This window comes from Tribolium castaneum, chromosome 2, assembly GCF_031307605.1.
Source record: "Tribolium castaneum strain GA2 chromosome 2, icTriCast1.1, whole genome shotgun sequence".
In the NCBI taxonomy this organism is placed as follows: Eukaryota; Metazoa; Arthropoda; class Insecta; order Coleoptera; family Tenebrionidae; genus Tribolium; species Tribolium castaneum.
In genome coordinates this window covers 18718033-18741795 of record NC_087395.1, presented here as the reverse complement: position 1 = coordinate 18741795, position 23763 = coordinate 18718033, and the positions used below count along the sequence as shown (strand labels likewise).

General features: G+C 33.1%; 4 protein-coding genes across 4 annotated transcripts in view; 1 reads left to right on the top strand and 3 right to left on the bottom strand.

The window, feature by feature from the left end:
• LOC655704 (dynein axonemal heavy chain 2) overlaps positions 1-11174 on the bottom strand; it is a 41867-nt gene extending 30693 nt beyond the window's left edge. Inside the window, exons 1-9 of the mRNA XM_064354742.1 lie at positions 11001-11174; positions 10523-10951; positions 7618-7896; positions 7107-7567; positions 6800-7057; positions 3594-3959; positions 3035-3550; positions 2750-2989; positions 49-219 (exon numbers count right to left, since the gene is read on the bottom strand). Of these exons, the coding sequence (XP_064210812.1) occupies positions 49-219; positions 2750-2989; positions 3035-3550; positions 3594-3959; positions 6800-7057; positions 7107-7567; positions 7618-7896; positions 10523-10951; positions 11001-11067 (2787 nt within the window). The 5' untranslated portion in view covers positions 11068-11174. The remainder of the gene's footprint in view (positions 1-48; positions 220-2749; positions 2990-3034; positions 3551-3593; positions 3960-6799; positions 7058-7106; positions 7568-7617; positions 7897-10522; positions 10952-11000) is intronic.
• Positions 11175-11357: 183 nt separating this feature from the next.
• LOC655625 (uncharacterized protein) lies at positions 11358-16231 on the top strand. Its single transcript, XM_008197710.3, has 6 exons — positions 11358-11754; positions 11804-11922; positions 14384-15349; positions 15399-15733; positions 15783-16062; positions 16117-16231. The coding sequence occupies exons 1-6, from the start codon at positions 11550-11552 to the stop codon at positions 16210-16212; spliced, it is 2001 nt and encodes a 666-aa protein (XP_008195932.2). The 5' UTR covers positions 11358-11549; the 3' UTR covers positions 16213-16231.
• A 1881-nt stretch (positions 16232-18112) lies between these two features.
• Def (Defensin) lies at positions 18113-18638 on the bottom strand. Its single transcript, XM_962101.4, has 2 exons — positions 18413-18638; positions 18113-18362 (listed from the first exon to the last, which is right to left on the bottom strand). Exons 1-2 carry the CDS (start codon positions 18504-18506, stop codon positions 18205-18207), a joined length of 252 nt encoding a protein of 83 aa, XP_967194.2. The 5' UTR covers positions 18507-18638; the 3' UTR covers positions 18113-18204.
• Positions 18639-18667: 29 nt separating this feature from the next.
• LOC655460 (hexosaminidase D) lies at positions 18668-22928 on the bottom strand. The gene is made up of 2 exons (XM_962004.4): positions 21841-22928; positions 18668-19572 (listed from the first exon to the last, which is right to left on the bottom strand). Exons 1-2 carry the CDS (start codon positions 22796-22798, stop codon positions 18884-18886), a joined length of 1647 nt encoding a protein of 548 aa, XP_967097.2. The 5' UTR covers positions 22799-22928; the 3' UTR covers positions 18668-18883.
• Positions 22929-23763: the final 835 nt, after the last annotated feature.

The window sequence follows — 23763 nt, the reverse complement described above, 5'->3', positions numbered from 1 at the left end:
AATTTTGGTTTTAAAAAATGGTGAAATTACTTTTTTGAAATGACAAACTCGGTTAGCTTTTAGACTTGCTGTGAGTTCTAAAACTGGGTTTGGGCCAAGTGTATCGTCGCCGTGTAGGCATTCGTACATGTGGTTTAATGTGTTTCGGCAACTAATTTTTAAAGCTTCCTCCACAAGCGTGTCAAAATTGTTGATGTAAGTAATCCATTGGTTTGCCATCTACAAATTGTTTTTTGTAAATCGCAAATCTTTAGGCACCAAGAGATATTCGTTTTTTTTAAATATCTCGAGAAGTATTCCCAAGTTCTTAGAAAAAATAAGGTCAGGGTATAATTTCTCTCTGATTATGATTATAATGTAATTTTAAATTATTAATGTAATTACGGATTAATCTAATTTCAATGTAATCTAATCTGTATTCAATTACCTACATTGAAATTATATTTAATTTTTTATTAGCTGTAGGTAATCACTAAGCAGTTACATAATAATAAAATTGAAAATTAATGAGTTACATTGTAGTCAATTACATTATAACAGATTATTTTGGAAAATCATGTCATAAGGATGTTAAGGGCCGGTTTATAGAAAGATTCATTAAATTTTAATTCGTTGTTAAGAGTTAACAACTCGAATAGACCAATCAAATTGGTTCAATTTGGTCACGTGATCAGTTAATCGCGCATTTAATTGCGGATTAAATTAATGGCGCTTCTATAAAGTGATCCTAAATGGGTTGCTAAACTTTCAACGAAAATGCGTCATTTTTGAAGTTATATTTTTGGAAATTGGTATTTGGGCTTTCGGTTAAATATAAAAAATCATTATGAGGTAAAGTATTGAAAAATTAATTTAAATAATAATCAAGATCGTCTCACGAGCAACTTATTAATCTTTTTTTGGTGGTTTTTAAAAAATAATTAAAGTATATCTTATTTCAGTTCATAGTAGAATTGCAGCAACGGATTTGAATTTTTTGAAGTGAAAAATAAAGCACAAATCGAGAGTTTCTGTATAAGAAAAGAATTCTGTGTTAAACTAAATCCCAGCGACAAACTGTGAGCTAAGAAACCCACCGAAAACTCTCAATTTGTGCTCCATATCATTCAAAAAAATGCACATGCGCTGTTGCAAGATATACGTTAAGGAAGAAAGCCTCTTCTCTCCCTTATTAGATCTTTGAGAGATAATACGAGGTCTTTCCTCCCTTGTAGGATTATTATTTCACTTATTTGGTATTTCACTGATTACTGATCATATTAATAGTTATTTCTCAATGTCGAGTTAAATATAAGCTGCAGGTTAAGGTAAAAGAAAACATATTTTCAATTTCGGAATAAGTTAACTTAAACTTTTTCTAACTCAGACCTGTTAGGCATTAAGAGTTAAATCTCGAGTTAAACTAATTTATTTTAAGAGTCAGAAGCGATAAAAGCGTTTAGGTTCACTCATTAAAGTTATTTATGATTCTAAAGTTAACTCAATATTGAAATAACGAGTCTAAGGGCCGATTTATAGAAAGCTTTATTAAAATTTAATTCGTTCTTAAAAGTTAACAACGCTATAGGACCAACCAAATTGCTTCAATTTGGTCACGTGATCAGTTAATCACGCATTTAATTGCGAATTAAATTAATGACGCTTCTGTAAACCGGTTCTCAGAGTCGGTTTCACCAACGATAATAATCCGTCAGCTAGTTATTTGGCCAATAATTTTTTATTAGTTAAATAAAAAATTGTTTCACCAAACTTCTGTTCGTTATTGTTATTATCCAGTTAGTTAACTGAATACGATGTTTATAGTAGTGACAATACAGAAAAATGTTAAATTTGAAATTTATGTACATTAATTTGTTAAGAAGAATATTTCTATTGAGCTACAACAGCAAAAGGGAAAGGTCAAGGGAAGTCTACCTTTTTTTGAAAGAAGCAAATAAAAATAAAAATATAATATATAAAAATATAAAAATTGAAATAAAAATGTCAAAAATGACAACGAATAAAATTTAACTACTCAATTTCGTCCAGTTAACTTATCTGATGAATAAGTTCTAACTGAAATCGGTGAAACAGTTAGCGCTATTGGGTTATCTTATTTAACTGACCTTAATGAAAGACCCCAAAGGGGTTAAATACGTGTAAAAATCTGTCATTTTTGAAGTTAAATTCTTCACGAAAATTTAAGCTTTCGGTTATAAATGAAGAGTCGTATTTTCGTATTTTTTGATATTTATTGGGAAACCCTATTAACCTCCTTGGAGGTGGAACTTTAAAAAATCCCTCTTAAAATAAATAATATAACAAAAATTACAGATTTTTATACTTAACCTTCTTGAGGATGGAATTTTTAAAACACATTTTTTACCAAAAGCCCAAATGCCAATTTTCATAATTATAACTTAAAAAATACAGATTTTTACACAAATTTTAACCCCTGTTTAACTTGATGGATAAATTTTCACAAAATCTGAAACACGTGTTTCTTCATTTTTCCTCGAAACCTCAAATACCAATTTTCATGGTAGGTATAAGTTTAAAAATATTCAAATAAAAAAGTAATCGTAATTGAATACAAAGTATTCAGAATAAATCGTAATTAGATTAAACTGTAATTAGTTACACATTAATCGATTACATTGGGTAACTGTGAATGACCATTACTGTAGTAATCTGTACAAATTACATAGTTAATTGTAATTATATTATTTATCAAATAGATTACATTTTCTCCAACACTGTATAAACTTACCACAGTCATATAGTTTTCGAACCCCTCAAATACCAAAATCAAAAACTGTATAATATTCTGATAATGTATCACCAACTTTTCCATCGTCTTCTCCAACTGAGTTGAGATTTCAATGATTAATTCACGAATATTGAACACATAATTCGGCGTTATGCGAAACATGTAAGTATCACAAACTTTCTCGCAGATTGTAACAATTTGCAAGTTACAACTTTTATAATCGTCGAGGAATTGTTGCAACTACAAAAATGATTTAACAAAATTACCAAAATTTTGGCTTTGTACCTCAGCAGTGTTGTGAGAACACTCAGCAATATACTCGTCTGACACCTCCGAAGCCCAAGTCAATTTCGACAAACCGGGGGCAATTTTTTTCTCGACAATAGTGATCAAAGGTTTGAACAAAAGTCGCTCATCGTCACTCAACGAAGCTAGAATTTTGTTGTAATCGAGGACCACCGCCAGGACACTTTCGTAGACAAATCTAACATTGTTTGCTTTATCGTAGACTGATTTTATGTGAGAGGGGACTTCGTAATTCAGCGACTCCCAATATCTCGCTTCTGTGAAGATTTCGAGCAAGGAGCGGTCGATGTTGCATTCGAGAAGCCCCGGCTTTGAGATGCTTTTACACATCAGGGGGCGGTGTAAACGCTTGGCGACGTCTTCTCCAAGCCGGTCGTTCCATTTCCGATACAACCCCAAAATTCTTTCGTCGATCGAACTGACAAGTTTCTCGTACTGTGAAAAAATCTCTTGCGAGACGCTGCAAGGAAGCATCCACTTGGCGTCGTCGAAAAACTGAAATCGGGATTACAAAGCGCCAAAATTATTTGAAATTTACTTTTCGGATTAGGACAAGTCGGTTTTTCTTCATGTTGGCGATCATGGCCCGTCCGGCGTAATACGGCAGTCTCGCAGGATACATTTCAGACTCGGTCAACTCTTTTTTAACTCCATGAATCTCCTCTTTAAACATCTCATAAACGAACAATGTTTTGCCGTCGAAAAGCGCCTTTAAACTTTCACGTTTTGAGTAGTTGTACAACGCGGCCAAACTCTCGATTCCTTCCTCAACGTTGGCAACCTCTTCAAAAACCGCATTTGTCAAATTCTCAATCACGACTTCGATATCTTTCATTCGGTTTTTGAATTGCAACATTTGGTCGTACCATGTCGAGACTTGGACGTCGAGAATCAAGTGTTTTACCTTCAATAATGGAGCAATTAAAAATAGAACACAGCCATTTCAGGAAAAATGCAACATGACCCAAAAATTTAAAAATAATTTTGTGAAGAGTATTTTTCTAGTTTTTAGTAGTTCAGAAAGTGGAAATCGGTAAGTAAATTGATTAATAACATTACTTTCTTATTTTTCTACTTTTGCTGTCCCGTCCGTTATTATCGCAAATGTTGTTCTTATTTCTTATGTTGTTAAACAAATCCAATTTTTTTATTTTTACATTTAATTTTAATATTGTTAAAGTCTGCAATATTAAAACCTGTCTGAATAAATTTTTTAGAGCTATTTTCACAAACAAGATTTTTTTGTCCCATCCGTCATGTCCCGTCCGTCATGTGTAAACAAAAATAGCCCGGTTTGCAAAACGATAGATATCGGTTCGATAGAGTTATGGACTCAATAAACTACCAATAAGATGGAAAAAGTGTTTCTGAAACGCTATTGAGAGTTGTCTTCCAGACTATGCCTTCCAGACTATGATTAAGGAGACTAAAAAGTCGAATTTTTGTCAATGTTTTACAGCTTTTTTTTAGATTTTTTTATAGTTTTTAAATTATTTTCTGAATTAAATAAAACAGTGACCGCATTTCTTTCTTTCTGCCCTATGTCACAAAATGTCATATTATTTTTGTGTTTCTCTCCATGTGGGTGTAGTTTCCGTAAGTTGTGAAATTATTTTGCTTCATTTTAAAAAATATAATAATTTTCAGAAATTTCTAATCTTGAACAAATGGAATTTGACAATTCTACGAGTTCTTGTAATGACAAAGAAGTTATTGAGATCTTGGTAAATATTAAAAGACAAAAATTATTAGATCCAATGCTAAGCCTTTTGGAAAATGCGACTAACTAGAATTTCAAAGAAGATAAGGAATTGTTATAAATAAGAATTCTATGTTTGTTATAATTGTAACGAAATCAAAAAGAGTACTAAAAGTGTGATTTTGTAGATTCATTTTATGAATAATTTATCATGAAGCAACATTTACGTATAGAACTTCTTATTGGATTTTCTTGGCGTGGGAAAGAACCAAACAGTAAACATTTGGTGTGTCGGATTTTTAAAACTTAATTAATTACATATACACTAACAGTAAAAAATATATATGAACAATCACGGTAAAAATAAGTTACTGTTAAAATGGGATCTTGAATCAAGGGCGGTCAAGGGAGTTTTAGTTTGAAATTTATTAAAAATTATGTTTTACACTAACTCCATCCTGAAAACTGAATGCAATTGCACACCTTTATTACTACAAAAAATTATGACTGTTTTGAAAAGATTCTGCCCTTGATGGTTTGTCTGTGTATGGAAACTCAGTAATAAACAGCTTTTCTTCTTGTTTTTTCACATTTTGTACTTCATATCGTTGGAAAGAGTCTCATATTGAGGTTTTTGTCTACAGTTTTAGATTATTAATCAATACAAAAAGAGACAGGATATTTAACTGTTTGCTAAAAATCAAACAATTTATATCGTAAATATTTATGTAGTTGTCTCGGTGTACAGGGTGGTGCATTTTGCATGCTCAAATAGGGAACTCCTAAACAAAGAGATTTAGAGAAAAACGGGTGACTCATTCTCAAGTACGTTTTTTTGAGGAAATAATTTTGGTCAAAACCGCATTATAAAAAATACATCTGAAACAAAGATATTATAGTCACTTTTTTCCAGAGAATTTAATAATATTATCATCGATTTTTTTAAACCATTGGTTGCGAAATGTTGATTTTTTTTAATATTTAAAAATAATGTATTACACAAATAGACATATCAAATCAGAAAACAATAAGTTATTTAAAAATGTCATAGCTGCCTATGATTTTCATTAAAAACATACAACTTATTGCAACTAAATTAATGCTTAAAAAATATTGTCTAAATTAATAAATTTCTCGTAAAAAATGTCTGTATAACGTCGACTTTTAATAAGGAAGAAGTTTGCTACAGAGACTGAGGTCATGTGCTAAACTATTTCTGTTTCGGACCAATGGTTATTTAAGGGACAATTTATTGATCGATTCTTTTCAGAAACCCATTTTGATGTTTTGCTAGGAGAAAGTTATGGAACCGATAGTTATCGGTCCGATAAAAAATGTTCTGGAAACCGGGTCTTTTAAATTAACAAAATTTTATAACAATTATTCAACGATAAAAATATCGCTCTAATTGTAGGTTGCAAACAATTTGACTGGTACTAAGTTACAATAAAGAAAAATTGACTTTTACTGATACTGTTCGTAAAAACTGAAAATAAAATCTAAAAATTTGTGCAGTGTCCCGTCCGCTAAAGACATTGGCAACTTAAAAAATGAGAGTACTTCACAATAGTGGAAACCATTTTTCTGTATCTGCTCTCTAACTCAAGTTATTTCCATTTAAAGTTGAAATTATGACGTCATAACCCTCTATCGAGCATTTGGTCCAAATTAAAATTAAATGGTTTTTGACTTTCAAGTGATACTGTCAGAGTTTATCAAAACTTTACAAAATTTCTCAGATGTTTCGTCGAATATGTACTTAATTTTTAATTTTGTGAATGATGTGTAAAAAACATTTGTCAGGTTTTTGGTGATTGAAAAGGCTGGCTCAGTTATAAGAGGATTCTGTGACAAGAAGCGATTGTCACGATTTCTTTCTTTCGAAGCAATTATCTCGCTTAGTTCCCATCGCTGAAAATTTTGAAAAGAACCTAAAATATAGAACGAACGATATTTTGAATTACCGTTAAAACATAAAACAGAAAAAATAAGTTGCCAATGCCTTTAAAATGGAATGGGTGATAAGGAAAGAGATTGGTACACACTTCTTGGACCGATTTGAGACTCTCTGCAAACATGTCTTCGACTTTGTTGCACCAGTTCAAAAATTCAATACGTCGTGAACCCCCGAAATTTGGTTTCGGAATTTCTTCAGTTTCATCGTGTCGCCCAAAGTTAATCATGGCTTCACAAATCTCAATCATGTCCTTGCATCTTTGGATAAACGAATCGACGTGATTGAAAATTGGAGCTTTGTCGAGCAACCAAGGTGAAGGTCCGAACATAGTGTGACTTTCCGAAATCTAGAAGAATCAATTTGCAATTTTGATGTAAAATCAAGTGTTACACTACCAAAACGTAAGTCCGTATGTAATTCGTGAGACATTCGATGCAAGTCTCGAACATCTTGATCCCTTCTCGACTTTTCTTCTCTTCGAAAAGTATGTCCATGTTGATGTATTTGGTGCATTGAAGGATCACTTGGTTGCTTAACGCGCGACATAAACTAGTTATTTTTTCTATGGTGTTGTAATACGGACTGTTCATCCAAATGAAACGAATCAAGTGCAAAATTTCGGCTAGTTTCGTGTGCATTTCATTGGGGTTTTCTATTTCAGAGAGTTCGGTACAAGGTTTACGCAAAACGGCCAAATACTCAATATTTGACATTGATTCTTTCACATTTCGTTCTATTTCGTCAGCCAGAATCAAGAACTGGTGGACGTAAGTCGATTGGACAGCTATTAAAATGTTGCAAATGTGTTTTAAACTCTCATTGGTTAATTGGTAATTCAAGCCGGACAAATTTTCGACTGAAAAAATCAAAATAAATGATATTTCCCCCACGACATAAAATTAATACATCTGTAGACCCAAAAATCGTATTCATCGAGAGGGGTTAAAAGATCGTCAGGGGTGTTTTGGTCTTGGTCTTGTAAACCAACTCGAATTTGCTTTGTCCAGTAGACAACAATAGCTTCCATCCTTTTCACTAATTCTTTATCAAGACTTGCGACATCTACAGGGATGTCGAGAGCCTCTCGTGGAATATACAGGACGGTCAACCCAAACAATCTGCTATGAACGTCGGTAAATTTCGACAAAAACATGTGAAGATTGTGCGAAAAATCATTTTTGACACCTTTGAAATTCGGGACGTTATAATAATTTGTATTAATACTGGGTGTTCTAAAATTCATTGTAGATCCGTTAAAAAATACTGAAAAATTGAATATTCGGCAAAGTAAGACCCACAGAGTAAAATGGTTTTCAATTTTGGAATTTGTTATTTTACTTTAAAGAAAAAAGTGTCAATAAAACAATCAAAACACCCAAAAAAACTACTTTGAAAAGCTCAAATGCGAATATCTGCAAATCCTTTCACTGAAATACAAGCTATTTTCAAATTCGCATACATTATTCAAAATGGACTTGGCAATCCATTATGCTTCTAAACCTTCACCAACTGAGAGAAATAATTTTTTAGTAACTTCTATACAAAGTGTTCTAGCGAGTTAATAAAGTCCATTAGGGACCATTAAATGTTAAAATATTTAGGGCAGATTTCATAAATACACCGCTAATGTCACAATAACTAATTAAACATTTAATTTAGTGGGAACTTTAAAACGTTCGTTAAGTTATTACATTTCAAATTTCATAATAAAATTAACCAACAGACGATTTGATATAAATTACGTCGTTTTGGATAGAAATTTGTCAATTTTCTATAAAACGTTGTTGAGTTTATCATATTGTTCGTGTAAAATTACTGTGAAAGGATTAGTGTATCGTAAATGCATGCCTTAATATAATGTAGAACAAGCAGACAAAGAATATTGGAAGCAAACACTAATAAATGGTAGTTCTTGAATGAAAAAAAAAGAACAAATGATTAGTAATTAATTTTCTTGTAACCCAGCAAAGTGCTCTGTAATTAATTTTTTTTTAACATTAGCATTTGTGTTTTCTTAAAAATCCTTGTTTTCTGATAAATCATCCTTTGTCTGAGTTTTTTCTAACCATTGTGTCTTTTGCAATTCGAAGTTTTTGAAAAAAAATCCTAAATTTGGAAATACATAATTTTTTCACAAACAGTATTTTTTCATCTTTGCAATAATCACACATCAACCTTTTCACTCTCGGAAAACAAACTTCTACAATGGCGAGCAAAAAATTTCGAGCACTTCACTACCAAAAAGGATAAGGGAATTATTATACTCCTTTATTTCAGTAGGTGCCTGAAATTTTTTGCTCGCCACCGTAGTTTCAGTTACATTGTGTTCGTTCGTGTTGTTTTGCAATTTTTTTACATAACATAAATTGAAAATTAAATACGTTAATGGTCGAAAATTGTGGCATTAAACTTAAAGTGGCATTAATTTTTAAATGTACAATTAAAGCGATTATAAACTAGAGTTTTGAGTTAAAGTCGACATAAAATTTAAACAAAGAATTAAATTAAATTAAATTAAATTTGCTTATGAAATTGGCTCTTGGGATCGATTTGTGGAAAGCTCAATTAAAATTTAATGCGTTTTGAAACAGTATATTCCATATCGAGTGTCGAAAGTTAGTGACATCTAAGGCGTGCAGTTGACGAACGAGGCAAAGCCGAGTTCGGATAACGAAGCAAAAGCATACAATACAAAAAGTGTAAAATTTAAAATTAAGTCGGAAATTGTGTAGTTTTGTCAAATTAAAATGTTTTCACATTTAGTTGAATTATTTCATAATTTTGCCCCCAATTGAACAGAGTGATTCAAGTAGTCGGGGGTCAAACCAACTTTCGAATGGTTGTAAAAGACGTTGAGTTAAGCATAAAAATAAATTCTGATTTTTTCGAAGTTTCTAAATTTTTAATCCGTATTTGTTTTTTCTGTGTTAATCATTGTTGCTCTTTTGATTTAATGTTTTCGATTTGTTAAATGTATTGACACAAATTGGTGATTTTTTTTTCAACAATTATCATTAATGTTGTTATGCTAATCAAATTGAAAAAAACAGAATCTAAACTACCAAAAACCTGATCCAAAAATTTAACCTTTGAAGAGCTACATCAAATAAAGAAAGGTTTAAACAACTTTTAATCATAAGTAGGATTTTTAGCTTAACATTTACGAAGGAACCTCAGTATTTTTCATTTCAGTTTACAAAATTACGCGTTTATTTTTATATTTATATTTTTGCTCAGCGGTTCCACTACGAATTTAAAACACCCTGTATGTAAAGTAGCCTACACTTAAATAAATAGAGAATATTGTTATTACTTTAACTTGTAGTTAACTAAGGTTTTATTTATTATTTATTATTTTAAAGCATTACAAATGAATGCATTTTGCATCCAATATGAAAAAATATAATGAATATTAAAAATTTTAATTCTAGAAAATGTAGGGTAAAGTGTATAGTTATTGAACAGGGAGCATCATTTAAACTCATGTGCACACTATTCGCCCCTGTTGTTTCTTTGAAATGACGTACTTTGGTCTACATGTTATAATTTTTCGACTTGAGATATGAACAAAATTGAACTTAATGAATAAAAATACCATAAAAAATAATAATAAAATTTATAATGACATTGTGTAATAATTATTAATTAACACACTTCAATCTTTGGTTTGGATTCGCTCAATTATTTGTACCTTTATTTTGAAGGTAGTAATGATTTTTCCAGTTTGGATTTTTGCTTAACTTTGCAATAACTGTGCACTTCTTAACAATATCCCTATTTATTCGTGCGTAGTTTATTATAAAAATATTACTTTCGGGCCAGTGGTTTGACTTGAAAAAAACAGGAGCGTAGATATTTTCCACAATGTTCAAAATGCTGCCCTCGATATTATCGTCCATTGTGCCAAAATTAATGTTGTCAAAGAAAGTCGCAACTTCGAAAACTTCGAACGGTTGTCGGAGAAAATAAGTTAGATCCATGACAGATTTGACAGGGGGGCCTAAACTGCAAGTCAAGTCATCGTTTACGAAATAGATTGTCAAAATCGGTTCGGTTGGTGTCAGGAAAAAGCGTTTGATGACTTCGTAGTTCTCTTCCTTCCAGTCGTCAGGTCGCAGGTCATAGAGTGTGGTCAGATTTCTGACAAAACCCACTAATTTGTCAAGATCTTCGTCGGTGTACGAGACTTTAACGTGTTCACTTGTCTCGGCTTCAGGAGTTTGGATTTTTACTGCTTTATCTGAAGGGTTTTTAAGCAAGATATGGGGTTAGAGATTTGAGCGACATACCCTCAGATTTGTCCGAGAATAATGAATCTTTTTCTTCCGCCTCATCGAGGGGTGAAGGGGTGGTCATTTCCACCCCTAAATTAGACTTTTTTTATATAGTTTTCACTCAAGTAGAATATTTTTGTAAGAAAATGGTTCGCTTTTTTTGGTTAAAGAAAAAAATAAACAATGTTTTGTTTTGTCAATGTTGTCATACCAACGAGTTCACAGGCTACTTTCATGTTAAAATAATTTTCAGAAAAATTAAAAAACAAAACTTTAATTAATTTAGAATGCTAAAAATAATTAATTATTAACCGTACACACATTTCAAGAGATTTTAAATTTAAATAATTGGCGCATGGTGCGCGAAATTATGCGCGTTCATTGACCCCTTTCTAACCTCACTTTTGCATTAACTTTAATTAGTGATTTCAGCACTCCTAGTACGTCCTTGTAATTACTTACATAATTAGTGAACTAAGTGGACAATTATTAGTAATTGTACGGTAAAATCTTCAAAAATATCTACAATCCTGGAAATTTTTTCAAACATAACCTAAGTTTCCCATGTTCAAAATGTTGCGTTATTGTCAGAAAATCAGGGGTTTTTGCCCAACATTTGTGAAACTGCGGCAAATACACAACTTTTCGCCTGATAAAAACTACGACGTTATTGTTGTGGGTGGTGGTCATGCTGGAAGTGAGGCAAGTGCTGCAGCGGCCCGAATGGGGGCTCAAACACTTCTCGTAACGCACAAAAAAGAAACCGTTGGTAAGTAGCGAGTTAACAATCTAGAGATGAAAATTAATAAAACAATTAGGGGAAATGTCATGCAACCCCTCATTTGGGGGCATCGGAAAGGGGCATTTGATGCGAGAAATAGACGCCTTGGATGGGATTTGCGGCCGAATGTGCGACCTGTCCGGTATTCAGTATAAAGTAAATGAAGTGGTTGTTATGGTGGCTGGAAGATTTGCAGATGTCACCCTGTAGATTGGCCAGTGAGCAGTAATATTACTTTTTTATCATATTTTTTGTAATATAAGTTATCGAGTTTTTTTGCTAAATGGTCGCTAAATTCATAAGTGTTTTAAACTTTTCGAATTTTTCTGTACAAGTGAACTTGTGTTCAGCCAACGTATTAAGTACAACTTTTTATCTGCAACTGCAATAAAAGTGTTGATCATAAAGTTCTTACAATAAACTAATCGGTTCATAAAAAGCTGAATTAGAATTTAACGCGCTGTTAAAAGTTAATTTCGTGATTGAGAGCATCTGATTGGTTCAATTGGGTCACGTGATCAGTTATCAGGCATTTAGTTGCGGATTAAATTAATCACGCTTCTGTAAACCGACCTTTATTATTTACTTTGTTATGTTACAACATAAATAAAATGTAACAAATATAAAAATTAGACCACCACTTAAAAATGTTCTACAATATTAATACTATTAGTTTTACACTCTTTTACACACACTAAGTTATCTTTTTAAACATAGCATTCCTGGAAAAATATTAAACTGATGTCCAGAACGATTTCTATTTATGTGCTTCAGTTCCGTATCTTCAGTTCCGTATCTGTTCATAAGTGATTTGCTCTTAGCTTTAATTATGATTAGTTCGTGTTTTCACTAACAAAAGAATTCTCGAAAATTAAGAGAATGTTTGAACAGAACCCCTGTCTGAGTGAATTTTTTTTAACTCTCAAGCTGTTGTTGTGAGGTGTAAATTCACTTTAATCTGTACAAGTGTACAAGTTTATTTCTGTATCATTAGACTAAAACTAATATCTACTTCACATACACACAAACCAGTTACATGTTGTTAGTAGAAGACATACGCCGGTACGTTATTTTTTTTCACTTTTACTCGCACGTAAAAACAACATTGTTTTTGATTATATTATTGTTGTTTATGTAACATTTTGCAAGATTCTCACTTATTATCTTCACTGTGTTCATCCATTTCTTTATGTAAGCGAGCCGGTCAGTGTTTATAATAATTAGTTCGTATTCATAGCAACAATTTTCATTGTTGTTTTAAATTGTTCAAATTGTCCGTTTCTGTGACAACGAAAATAGTTCAGTACTTTTATTTTTGTACCCATAGGCGGGTGCGCATTTTATTTTAAGTAAATTGTCGAAACTTTTATGGAAACATTACAAATAAAAAAATGTTTTATTTATTGAGATCTGTTACCTCTTAAAATTAACACACGTATTTTTTATATACCCTGTGTATTTAATCCAACTGTGATTTTATAATAATTAACTGAGTTTCCCGGCGCATCCACCATTTTTAGGTTGTTATTGAAATTTTACTTAAAACAGTTTTGTTAATATATTTACATTATCTTGTGCATATTTCTTCCTTTAGTCGTTTAATTTTAGAGTTTTTCACGGAAATTCGTATTACGTGCTCATATTTTGCGAAATCGAATATGTAATTATGAATAATAAAGAAAAGGGAATGGAAGAATAGGTGATGTCAACTGATAAAGTACAATAAGTCGCCGAAAGACCAAGTCATAACTACTATCGAAACCAATTTTCCAAAATAGTGTAATAGTATTTTTTGTAATTTGCCGCCATTTTTTTGCTTTAATGGGCAATGTTATAATAGTCATTACTTGACGGAACATTTTACGAAAATTTTTAAGTTGGCAAGAAGCGAATTCAGGAACGAATTTTTGCAAATATCACAAATTTCAGGGGGCGTTTATGCAAGAATACCTACATGGTCATATAAATTCCTGTTTTTTGACAAAACTTTCATAAAACAAAAATTTTAAATCAATTTTACGCTTTTAGATATTACCAACAGCTACAAACATCCCTAAAACGACTAAAATAACAATTTTTGTTTAAAAACGGCACAAAGGAGGCAAATTACAAGAAAACAGTATAACTCGTTTCATAAGACCTTGGAGCACTCATTCTTTTAAAAAAATGTGTGACGTTGTTGTTTTTGAAACTAAATTTGATACTGAATTTAAGACTGGTCTTTTGTAACTTGTTTTTTAATATAAGTAGTTTTTTTTTGTATTAAACAAAACATGATATTGAATTTTGTCAGACAACAGCAACATCTGAACACTTCTTCACAAAAAATGACGAAGATAGAATACACAAATTGTAATAGAAATAATTGAGAGAGATAGTGCTATCATTTTTTTATTCATATGGAGAAGGTCGTCTACTATATTAGTCACATCTATTTTTGAGGATAAATTCATATAGGTAGGTACAGGGTGGTGTCTCAAATTTTCACAGACTACTAAAAAAACATATGAACATGACGAATCAAGCGTTTTTTGCTTAAACTAATTAATTTAGAGTTATAATTTGTTAGCAAAAACGCTTGCTAGACTCTTCTTTTTTCACACTGCACATTATTTAGGTGCTCAATAAACGCAAAGGACCCGCAGTTTGGGGTTACCGCGCTCAGATCGACAGAGACCTCTACAAGAAACACATCCAAACCGAACTTTTTGAAAACACACCAAACTTAGACATTTTAGTGGCTTCAGTCGAAGACTTAATCGTCGAAAATCCGACAACAAACAGTAACAAACAAACCGTAATAGACTGTCACGGTATCATTCTAAGTGATGGCACAAAAATCCACGCTAAAAGTGTTATAATAACCACTGGTACTTTCCTCAATGGTCAAATAAATATCGGTACTAAAATATACCCAGCTGGGCGCATAGGCGACCAACCGTCGATCGGTTTAGCCAAAACTTTAGCCGCCTTGAGTCTCAAAATGGGGCGTTTGAAAACAGGGACTCCCCCGAGACTTAATTCAAATACGATAAATTACAAAGTCTGTGATATACAAAAGGGTGATAACCCGCCGTTACCTTTCTCGTTTATGAATGATAAAGTCTGGATTAAGCCTGAAGATCAGTTGGTTTGTTACCTAACTAAAACCTCGCTGGATATTGAACCGATTATTAGGAATAATCTTCACGTTAACCGACACGTAACCGAGGAAGTAACCGGTCCGAGGTATTGTCCGAGTATCGAATCAAAAGTCTTGCGGTTTGGGGGGCGCCAGCACCAGGTTTGGTTAGAACCGGAAGGTCTCACTAGTGATATAGTTTACCCAAATGGGTTGTCTTGCACTCTCCCCGAAGATTTACAAGTTGAGTTGATTCATTCGATACCGGGGTTAGAAAAGGCGGAAATCACACGACCTGGGTATGGGGTTGAATACGATTTTGTGGATCCCCGGGAATTGCAAACAACACTTGAATTGAAACGAATCCACAATTTATTCCTCGCTGGTCAAATTAACGGGACTACTGGATACGAGGAAGCGGCAGCTCAGGGGATAATCGCTGGAATAAATGCCGCAGCTCTTGTAGTAACTTCCCGCTAGTTACATTTTCAGGTTGGCATTGGTGTTTCAGGCTTTGGGTAAATCCCCCATTACTGTGAGTCGTACTGAAGGTTACATCGGGGTTCTAATCGACGATTTGACAACGCTTGGAACCAACGAACCGTACCGAATGTTTACGAGTCGCGCCGAATTCCGACTAACTTTAAGGCCGGACAATGCCGATCAAAGACTCACAGCTAAAGGTTATCAAGTAGGTTGTGTCAATAAAGCTAGGTATGACAAAATGGTGGCCATGCAAGAAAAACTAAATGATGGAATATCTCTTTTGAAAAGTATAACAAAACCAGCTCGAACTTGGAGAAAACTTTTGAAAATGGCGCCATCTAGGAATATGATGCAAAAGTCGTAAGTTATGTGGTTGTTAATTTTGGACGTGTTACCAATCGTGTGTTAGGGCTTTTAACATGCTTGATTGCTACAATGAGGGGGTTACGATTTCGATGTTGGCAACAGTGGCACCGGAATTGTTGCCACTAACACATGACCCCCTACTTGAAAATCGCTTACATATCGAAGCTACCTATGAAGCTGCAGCTTCTGAACAAGCCGTTGAAGTGGAGGAAGTGCGAAAGGAAGAAGCTTTGCTCATTCCGAAAGACTTAGACTATTATTCAGATACTCTTAATTTGAATTCCGAAGAGAGGGAAAAGTTGTGTTCTATACAACCACAAACTGTAATTATTTCTATCTACTGTCTACTGAATTTGTATTTTTTGCTTTGGTTTCAGATTGCTGCCGCTAGTCGAATTCCGGGAATAAGTCCGTCTTCTGTTTTTAGATTGTTGCGTTTTGTTAAAAAAAATCCAGCGGTTCAAGCCGTATAAAATATAAAATTAATGAAAACTTTTGTTTTATTTAAATCCAACTGTCATCTGTTACTACTTATTTATTATCCTTCACAAATTTTAATAATGTGTTATAATTAGAACTACTGCACTGTCTAGTGTGCATTTCTGAAATCAGTCTTCTGCAAAGTAGCGGGAAACTTAAATGTGACCTAAAGTTGACATTTCACACTTAAGTTATGGCATGGCACACTAGATTTTTACAGGCTATTCCATTATTACCGCTTATAAAAAATAAATACATAAGTCGATAGTCATCCGATAGTAGCGTGAAAACAGTTCTTTATCAAAGCATTAAATACACTTCTATTTTATGCTTTATTGAATGGGGGTCACGAAATGGCACGAACGAAGTGAGTGTCAGAAATTCCGAGTTTTGCGTAGGGACACGAGTCTTTAGGCACTTTCCCAATTTAAATAAAACTACCAACTTTTTATCATTAATTCATTACGTACCTAAAAATTTAGAAAGTCCCAAAAGATATTGTTAAAAAAATATCCGATTGGATTTGCTTACGTCCACTAGTTTCAAGTGAAACACATTTAAATGAAAAACCAAAGTTAAAAGTATATTCCTCAGGTTATTTGAGTTGTTTTTACACAAAAAATTTATTCCCCATATTTGTAAATTGAAATTCTAAAGTTAAAATAATAAAAACCGTTGAAAGGTTTATTGAATTTTGATTTTTATTAATACACTTTTTCTTTACTAATGTGCAACTTAAAATTGTGGTTGGTGTGGTAATGGAATGGATAAAAAACTTAAGATAAATAGAGACACCACCCATGTTGATTAAGGCTGAGGCTCTAATACCTTTTTCTTTTTTCTGAAAGTCGACCGAGTTGTCAGTCGTGGGAAATAAAAGTACGAGGTGTTATTTCGGATTTTTTTAATATGGAACCAATGGGACTGGGGATGGGAGTGCCAATAATAAAGTAGACAATTAAATTGTTAACCTGGCAACAATTTCGTCGACGTCGACATTTCAAGTGATTTCGAATATGTCAACTATACAGAAATAATGACATTAAACTGGTGTTTGACTATGAAATTAGTATATTTGTTTAAGATAAAACTTAAAGGTATAGGGAAAACTTTTATAAAATTTAAAATATGTGATAGAAAAATAATTAAATAAAAATGAAATTCTCAAAAAACACTTATGAAGAAAACAAAACAAATTATTCTCTTTTTCTTCTGTTTTTACTCTTTATTCTTCATCTTCAGCCACTTCGTCTTCGCTCTCAAAAGAATTCTTTCTTCAAAAGAAAATGTGATTTAAAAAATATGATATAAACATAAATTCCCATTGTTGACATTGTCGACGCAATTGTTGACAGTGTTGACACATGTAGATAATCAAAGTCGACGTGTCAACACACATCCCTGCTTACGACATGTCAGAAATACCCACTATTGATTTATCCTGTACTTTTATCAAATTTAATTTTTGATATTTCACTACCACACTGGACCTCGAATAACATTAAAGAATGTATTAATTACGCACCTAAAACTTATCACTTTGTGCTGTAAAGATTTGCTCTTACGTATATCTAGAAGTAGATATTTAATTTTTGGCAAACGGTAAATTTTGGAACACCTAAGTTGGTAAGTGTGAATTATAGAGCAAATATGTGTTCATTGTTTGCGTCATTAATTTAACTGACAATTAAAGTGACGGTCACGTGACCAAAATCAACCAATTTGGTTGGTCCCTTCGCGTTGTTAACTTTTAACAACGAATTAAATTTTAACAGAGCTTTCTATAAACCTGCCCTAAATTAGGACAATGTACACATTGAATAATGCGCTCAAACCTAGCTGTGCACTCTCGAGGTAGTAAAAAATAGTATAAAACAATAAAAAACTTATAAATACAATTTAAAATTATTTATTTAAATGTTTGTATAATAAGGTAAATTAACATTAAAAAAATTGCAGTCTAGATAATACTTTTACAAATACAATTAATTCCTGCAGACACAAATTCTTCTCTTGTTGCAATAGCCCCCACGTTTTCTTTTCAAAAGACAATGGGCGGCACAAGCAGCATGATTCACTTTGACCCCTTTGGCCTCAGCACTGAGCAAATCACAAGTCACTCGTCTAACCCGGATATGTGTCACTACAAATTAATAATTAATATATTTAGAAAAAAAATTAAATTTGAAATACCTTGATGTTCATCTTGTTCTTCAACTTGATCGAGTGGGTAAGCAGTGATTGTAAACACACACAAGGCAATAACAAAAATTACGATAAACTTCATCTCGAAGCAGAGAGATAACGCAAACTGATCGATCTATAAAATCAGTGCTACATTTTATATCTTCAAGTGGTAAAGTCCCGAGTTTGCCCCAGACAGGGGACTTCACAGGTGATTAGTAAACAAGCAGCTGACTTCTAAGAACTCTGATTAATAAAAACAAATTAAAAATTCACAACGCTTTATTACAATACAGAAAACAGTCACATAAATAACAATAACCCCCTAGACTAGAAAAACCCCAAGATTATTTTGTATAATATCAGTATGTAAACATTTGGCACTTAGAAGCTATACGTGTAACAATAATGAGTAAGTAAATTTGAAAAGATTCACGTGAGATTCTCTGTGCTTTTGTGTTTAAAATTGACAAAAATCATTCACAACTCGTCGCCCTCTTGCAATAACGGCCTCCTGGGCCAATAATTTTTCGCCAAAATTTTATCTCTCGCATCAACCATGGCCCTGACCTCCCTCTCGAACGGCTTAATGTACGTCTCTCTCCACTCACTAACCGTGTAATTATCGTAAACTTCGTACATAGCTGCCGTCATTTCCCCGTCTAGTTGCATCAACTCGCCCTTGATCCGGTTCAAGGGCGCTGTAACGGACTGCACATGTTGCGGGTTGGAGAACTGGTGGTTTTTGTTATAATCGCTCATCCAGCCCTTGACTCTCGAGTCCTCTAGAATCGTCTCGTACTCCTGCTTGAGCTGCTGGAGCTTGAGGGCCCCCTCGAGGATGTCGCCGCCCGTGTAGGAGCACTTAGGGCTGCCGAACACGGGCCCGATGAGGGCGTAGGGCTGCTCGCAGCCTAGAAGTTTGGCCACTTCGGTCGGGGGGCTCAGGGGCGAGTCTTGGTAGCCGCAGATGACTCGGAGGCTCATTGCTAGTGAGGGGAGGCTCACTGGGAGAAGCTCGCAAAGGACGGCGAAGTGGTCGTAGCGCTGCCAGCCCGTGATGATGATGCCCTCGAAGGTGATCCTGTGGGAGTACTCCGACATCAGGGATAGCCAGGAGCGGTGGTTCTGGACGTAGTGGGTGACGTCAGAGACGTACTGGTTGCTACCTGGGGGGACACTACTTCGGTTAACGGGTGTACGATTTTAGGATTTGGTCTTGCAAAGTTTCAATTCGAAAAATTTTTTTAGATTTGCAATTAGTATGTTAGCTAGGGTTTTCTAACTTAGAACATTATTAATTATAATTTGTTGAACAAGCAGTAGCTAATTTATAAGTTTTGAGCATGGTACTTTTTGGAATGAAAAAAATATAAAAAAGGATAATTTCTTTTTATATCGTGCAAGTATCCCCGTAATTGAATCGTAATTTTAAATAAGTTTATACAGGGTAATTTTTTAAAAACGAACCAACCTCATTAAAAAATCCTGAGACAGGTCAATTTTTATTTAAAGGGGGACACCTTTTAATGTACTTTTAAAAGTTGCATCGCCAACCCCCTTATAATACAAACAACCCCTTCAAAATTTTAAATGGCACCACCCCCTTGTTGATAAGTGCGTCAAATGAAAGGTATTTTGACCAGGAATTCGACTGTGTAATTTTTTTGTTTTGAGTTTTGAGTATTTTTATTTACATTACGCAATATTTAGCAGAATAGTAGAACAAATTATTGAAAAAGTCACCTACGAATTTTAAACGTGATGTGCCGCTAAATCTAACTTTTAAGAGCTGTATTTTGTGAAAAAAGACTCAAATAACTTTTTGAATCAGCTGCAGAGAAGAATTTATAAAATAATTTAAAGATGGATTTATAACAAATCTAAAGAAGAGTCCAGGTATCAGATCTAGAGATAACTTTAGAAAAGGATCAGAGAAGAAAAAATATAAAGAATAATGAAAATATTCTAAACAATAATCTAGAAAATTCTAAACAAAATTACAGAAAAATTTAGAAAGACGTAGGGTATAATCTAAAAAAAAATAGAGACTATTAGCTATTTCAAAACTATAAAAACGCCAACGTCGCCTTTTCTCTCAAAATTGGCTGTTATAAATTATTTATGCACTTCAAAAAAATAATAGCTAATGTAATGAGAGGTAGATTAATAACTATTTTACAATTTTTTCAAACTTATTTAAAAAAATAATTTGGTAAAATGCGACGTTGGAGTTTTTATGGTTTTGAAGCAGCTAATAGAAAAACTATAGACGAATTGTTTATAACAGAATTTTGAACAGAGTCCAAAGAAATAATATTTGTAAAAAAGCATCTGGAATCAAATTTATAAAAGAATAACCTAAAGATGGGTTATAAAATAATCTAAAGAAAAATCAAGACTTCATCATATTTACAGACAGATTTAGAAAAGAATCAGAGAAGAATCTTATGAAAAATCAAAGACAAAAAAAACTTCAAAAGAGTACAGAAACAAGCCTAAAGAATAATCGAAACTATAGAAGAATTTGGAGGAGTGGATTTAAAAAAAATGGACAATGTAAAAAAAATGCTTATATAAAAGAATTTTTTTAAGAATTCATAAAAGAATCTGAAGGTGAATCCAGATATCAAATCTAGAATGGTTTTAGAGAAGAATCAAAAAGAGGTTTAAACAAAACGAATAACACACCCGCGAGTTCGTTGTTTTGAGAAAATAATTTTGGTCAAAAAAGCATCTTGCTATCGTCTTTTGTTTTCTACTTAGGTACCTATAAACAAAAATTGTCAATCTAGCGAAATATTTGTATCTTCTTTTTTACAAAAAGATACACATTTGAAACAAAAGACACTATACCTACTACAGGTACACAGCTACTTTTTTGTGAAGAGTTTATTTTACTTTAGTCATTTTTTCAGCTAGAGATTGGACTTTTTTAAATAGCCTGGAAACATTAAAATCACTAAACTATACCTACTAGCAGGGTGTTTAGTGCGTATTGTTAGGTTGGTAATATTCCCGTGCTTCCCGGCTTCCTACGCCGATTTTGCACCTGTCAAGACATCAATACGAGGACCATTTTTAAGATTTTTGATAATTCTCTTAAGATAAATGCAAATATTTTTAGTTAATTATTATTACATTTTGGCCCTTCAAAACGTAAAATAAAGCATTTTAAAGGAAAAATTAAAATTTGGTCAGGTGCTACTTTAAGTGCGGAGTGTTAGTAACTTGTTTTTCACTAAATTCTGGCTGGAAAAACTATAGTATTTGTTTAGCTCATGTAATAGGAAGTAGTATTTTTAAATTAGTCAAAAGTGGCTCGACATTTCCGAAAGCTTATTACTTATACTTAGGTATTTTCAAAATACTATGAATGCTAGGGGTGCTATCATTGATTGTTTGATATTTTCGTTTAATTGAAAAACAGATGTTACCTGTGGCTCCTTTAAAAGCGCTCGCGATCCATACTTTGGGGAACACTTCCGAGTACATTTCCCATAAGCTGGGCCCCAGTTCCTCGTATACGTCCTTTGAGTACTTCCAAACCACTGGTTGGACGCCCTTGTCCAAAAACCCACTTTTCAGTTCTTTGACATTGAACGATCTGAATTCATCGTCCCACATCAGAATACGCAAGTGGGGGTGTTTTTTACGTATTCGAGTAGTGATTGCGTTGATATGTTCCAAAAACAGCATATTTTTTGACAAGTTGAATTTGTTCATAATGTTGGCACACCTGTCGCAAAATCCCAGATAGTAAACTTCATCGGCACCAATGTGAATTGTCTTGGAATGTGGATGCATTTGCAACACTTGATCGATCATTTCCATTAAAACACTCAAGGTTTTCTCATGCGTGGGACAAATCACTTGCGGATACTCCGGTACTTCCCGCAATTCGCTAAACTCCTCCAGTTTCAACAGAAACTCTAAATGACCGAAGGTTTGCAACAATGGGATCACTTCCAGTTTGTTTTCCAACGCTAGCTTGTTTATGTAGTGAATGTCTTCAACCGTGTAAGCATTCAGTGCTGATACATTTTTCAACAAAGGAGAATTGTACGGAAACATGTCTTCATATTCAATCAACACTCCAGTCGCACCAAATTTAGATAAAAGCGCAAAGAGGGTTTTGTAGTACGAGATTTTCGGAGGGGCCCCTTTCAAGTCTAAGTGCACAATTTTGGCCCCCTTGAACGGCGTTTCTTGGTGAGACATGTGTTTATATTCGTCGAAAATTCGGTGTTGGAAAGGGACTTTAGTTGGGGATGGTTTAGGTTTAAGATAAGTAAAGTACGTAATAAAAAGAACAGTCAGGATCAGTGCGAAGGTTACGAATAATTTTAGGGGTTTGCCAATAGATGATACGTTGAACCAGTGGAGTTTTTTCATTTTTTCTTCGAAAATGAACGCATGTCGGATTGGTTTTTTCGTTAGAAATTAAAATCGAGTCGTTGTGGAAAATTTAGGTTATGTTTATATTGACGTTTGAAAATGGTGGGAAATACCGGAAATGTGAATAAGGCCGAAACCAGAACAAATTAAAATTAGGAACTATGTTGCAAACGTGCCAATTTATATTACAAAAGACATTCATTATTATTATGTATCAAACACAAAAGTGTAATTTTTTGTTAATGTGGGCATGCAACCAACAATACACAAAATGGATTTTTAATTTTTAAAGTACGAATTAGTTGATGTGCTTCATTATGTTTAAAGAAAAGCAAAATACGTATCTACTTAAAGAAAATTTATCTTGAAAAATATTGCTAGACTTTTGAGAATGCTTTTGATTTAATTTTTTGACAGACATTTAGTTTTTGGGGATTATTGCGAGTAGAATTTAAACGTTTTTATGTCCCTATTAGTTGTTTCAAAACAAAATGCTAGTGTCAAATTTTAATAATTTTTTTAAATAAAAGCGATAAAAATGTAAAACATTTATTAATGATTAATTTTTATTAGATATCTCACTGAAAGTTTAAATTATATTTGCTATTATTTTTTTTAAATGCATGAATAATACGTAATAACTTTCTAGAATACCGAATATACACAAAAAAACAACAAATAGACACGTAAATCCGCTATTATATTATAACAGATACCTTAACCACTTTAGATATAGAAGAAGAACGAGAACGTAAACCAAAGAAAGAAAAAAACTACAAAAAATATTAATCGAATCGTGTTCCAACAGCAGACCTAATGTGCCGTCTGTGGTCATGAAGCTTGCACTAATGAAGCTAATTTTGTTTGCTGTAACTGTCTCTTAGATTGAATATTTTGTTATTTTGTCAAAATGCACTTTTAACATTTAATTTGTTATTTTTTACTACAATAAAAAAAAATAC

What these genes read in the sequence shown, in the direction of transcription:
- LOC655625 (XM_008197710.3), top strand. Translation starts at nt 11,550, where the DNA reads ATGTTCAAAATGTTGCGTTATTGTCAGAAAATCAGGGGTTTTTGCCCA. An exon ending in GCACAAAAAAGAAACCGTTG is followed by an intron (nt 11,755 to 11,803) that starts GTAAGTAGCGAG and finishes TAAAACAATTAG; the next exon opens with GGGAAATGTCATGCAACCCC. An exon ending in GTTCTATACAACCACAAACT is followed by an intron (nt 16,063 to 16,116) that starts GTAATTATTTCT and finishes CTTTGGTTTCAG; the next exon opens with ATTGCTGCCGCTAGTCGAAT.
- Def (XM_962101.4), bottom strand. Translation starts at nt 18,506, where the DNA reads ATGAAGTTTATCGTAATTTTTGTTATTGCCTTGTGTGTGTTTACAATC. An exon ending in AGAACAAGATGAACATCAAG is followed by an intron (nt 18,363 to 18,412) that starts GTATTTCAAATT and finishes ATTAATTTGTAG; the next exon opens with TGACACATATCCGGGTTAGA.
- LOC655460 (XM_962004.4), bottom strand. Translation starts at nt 22,798, where the DNA reads ATGAAAAAACTCCACTGGTTCAACGTATCATCTATTGGCAAACCCCTA. An exon ending in CGCTTTTAAAGGAGCCACAG is followed by an intron (nt 19,573 to 21,840) that starts GTAACATCTGTT and finishes GTGTCCCCCCAG; the next exon opens with GTAGCAACCAGTACGTCTCT.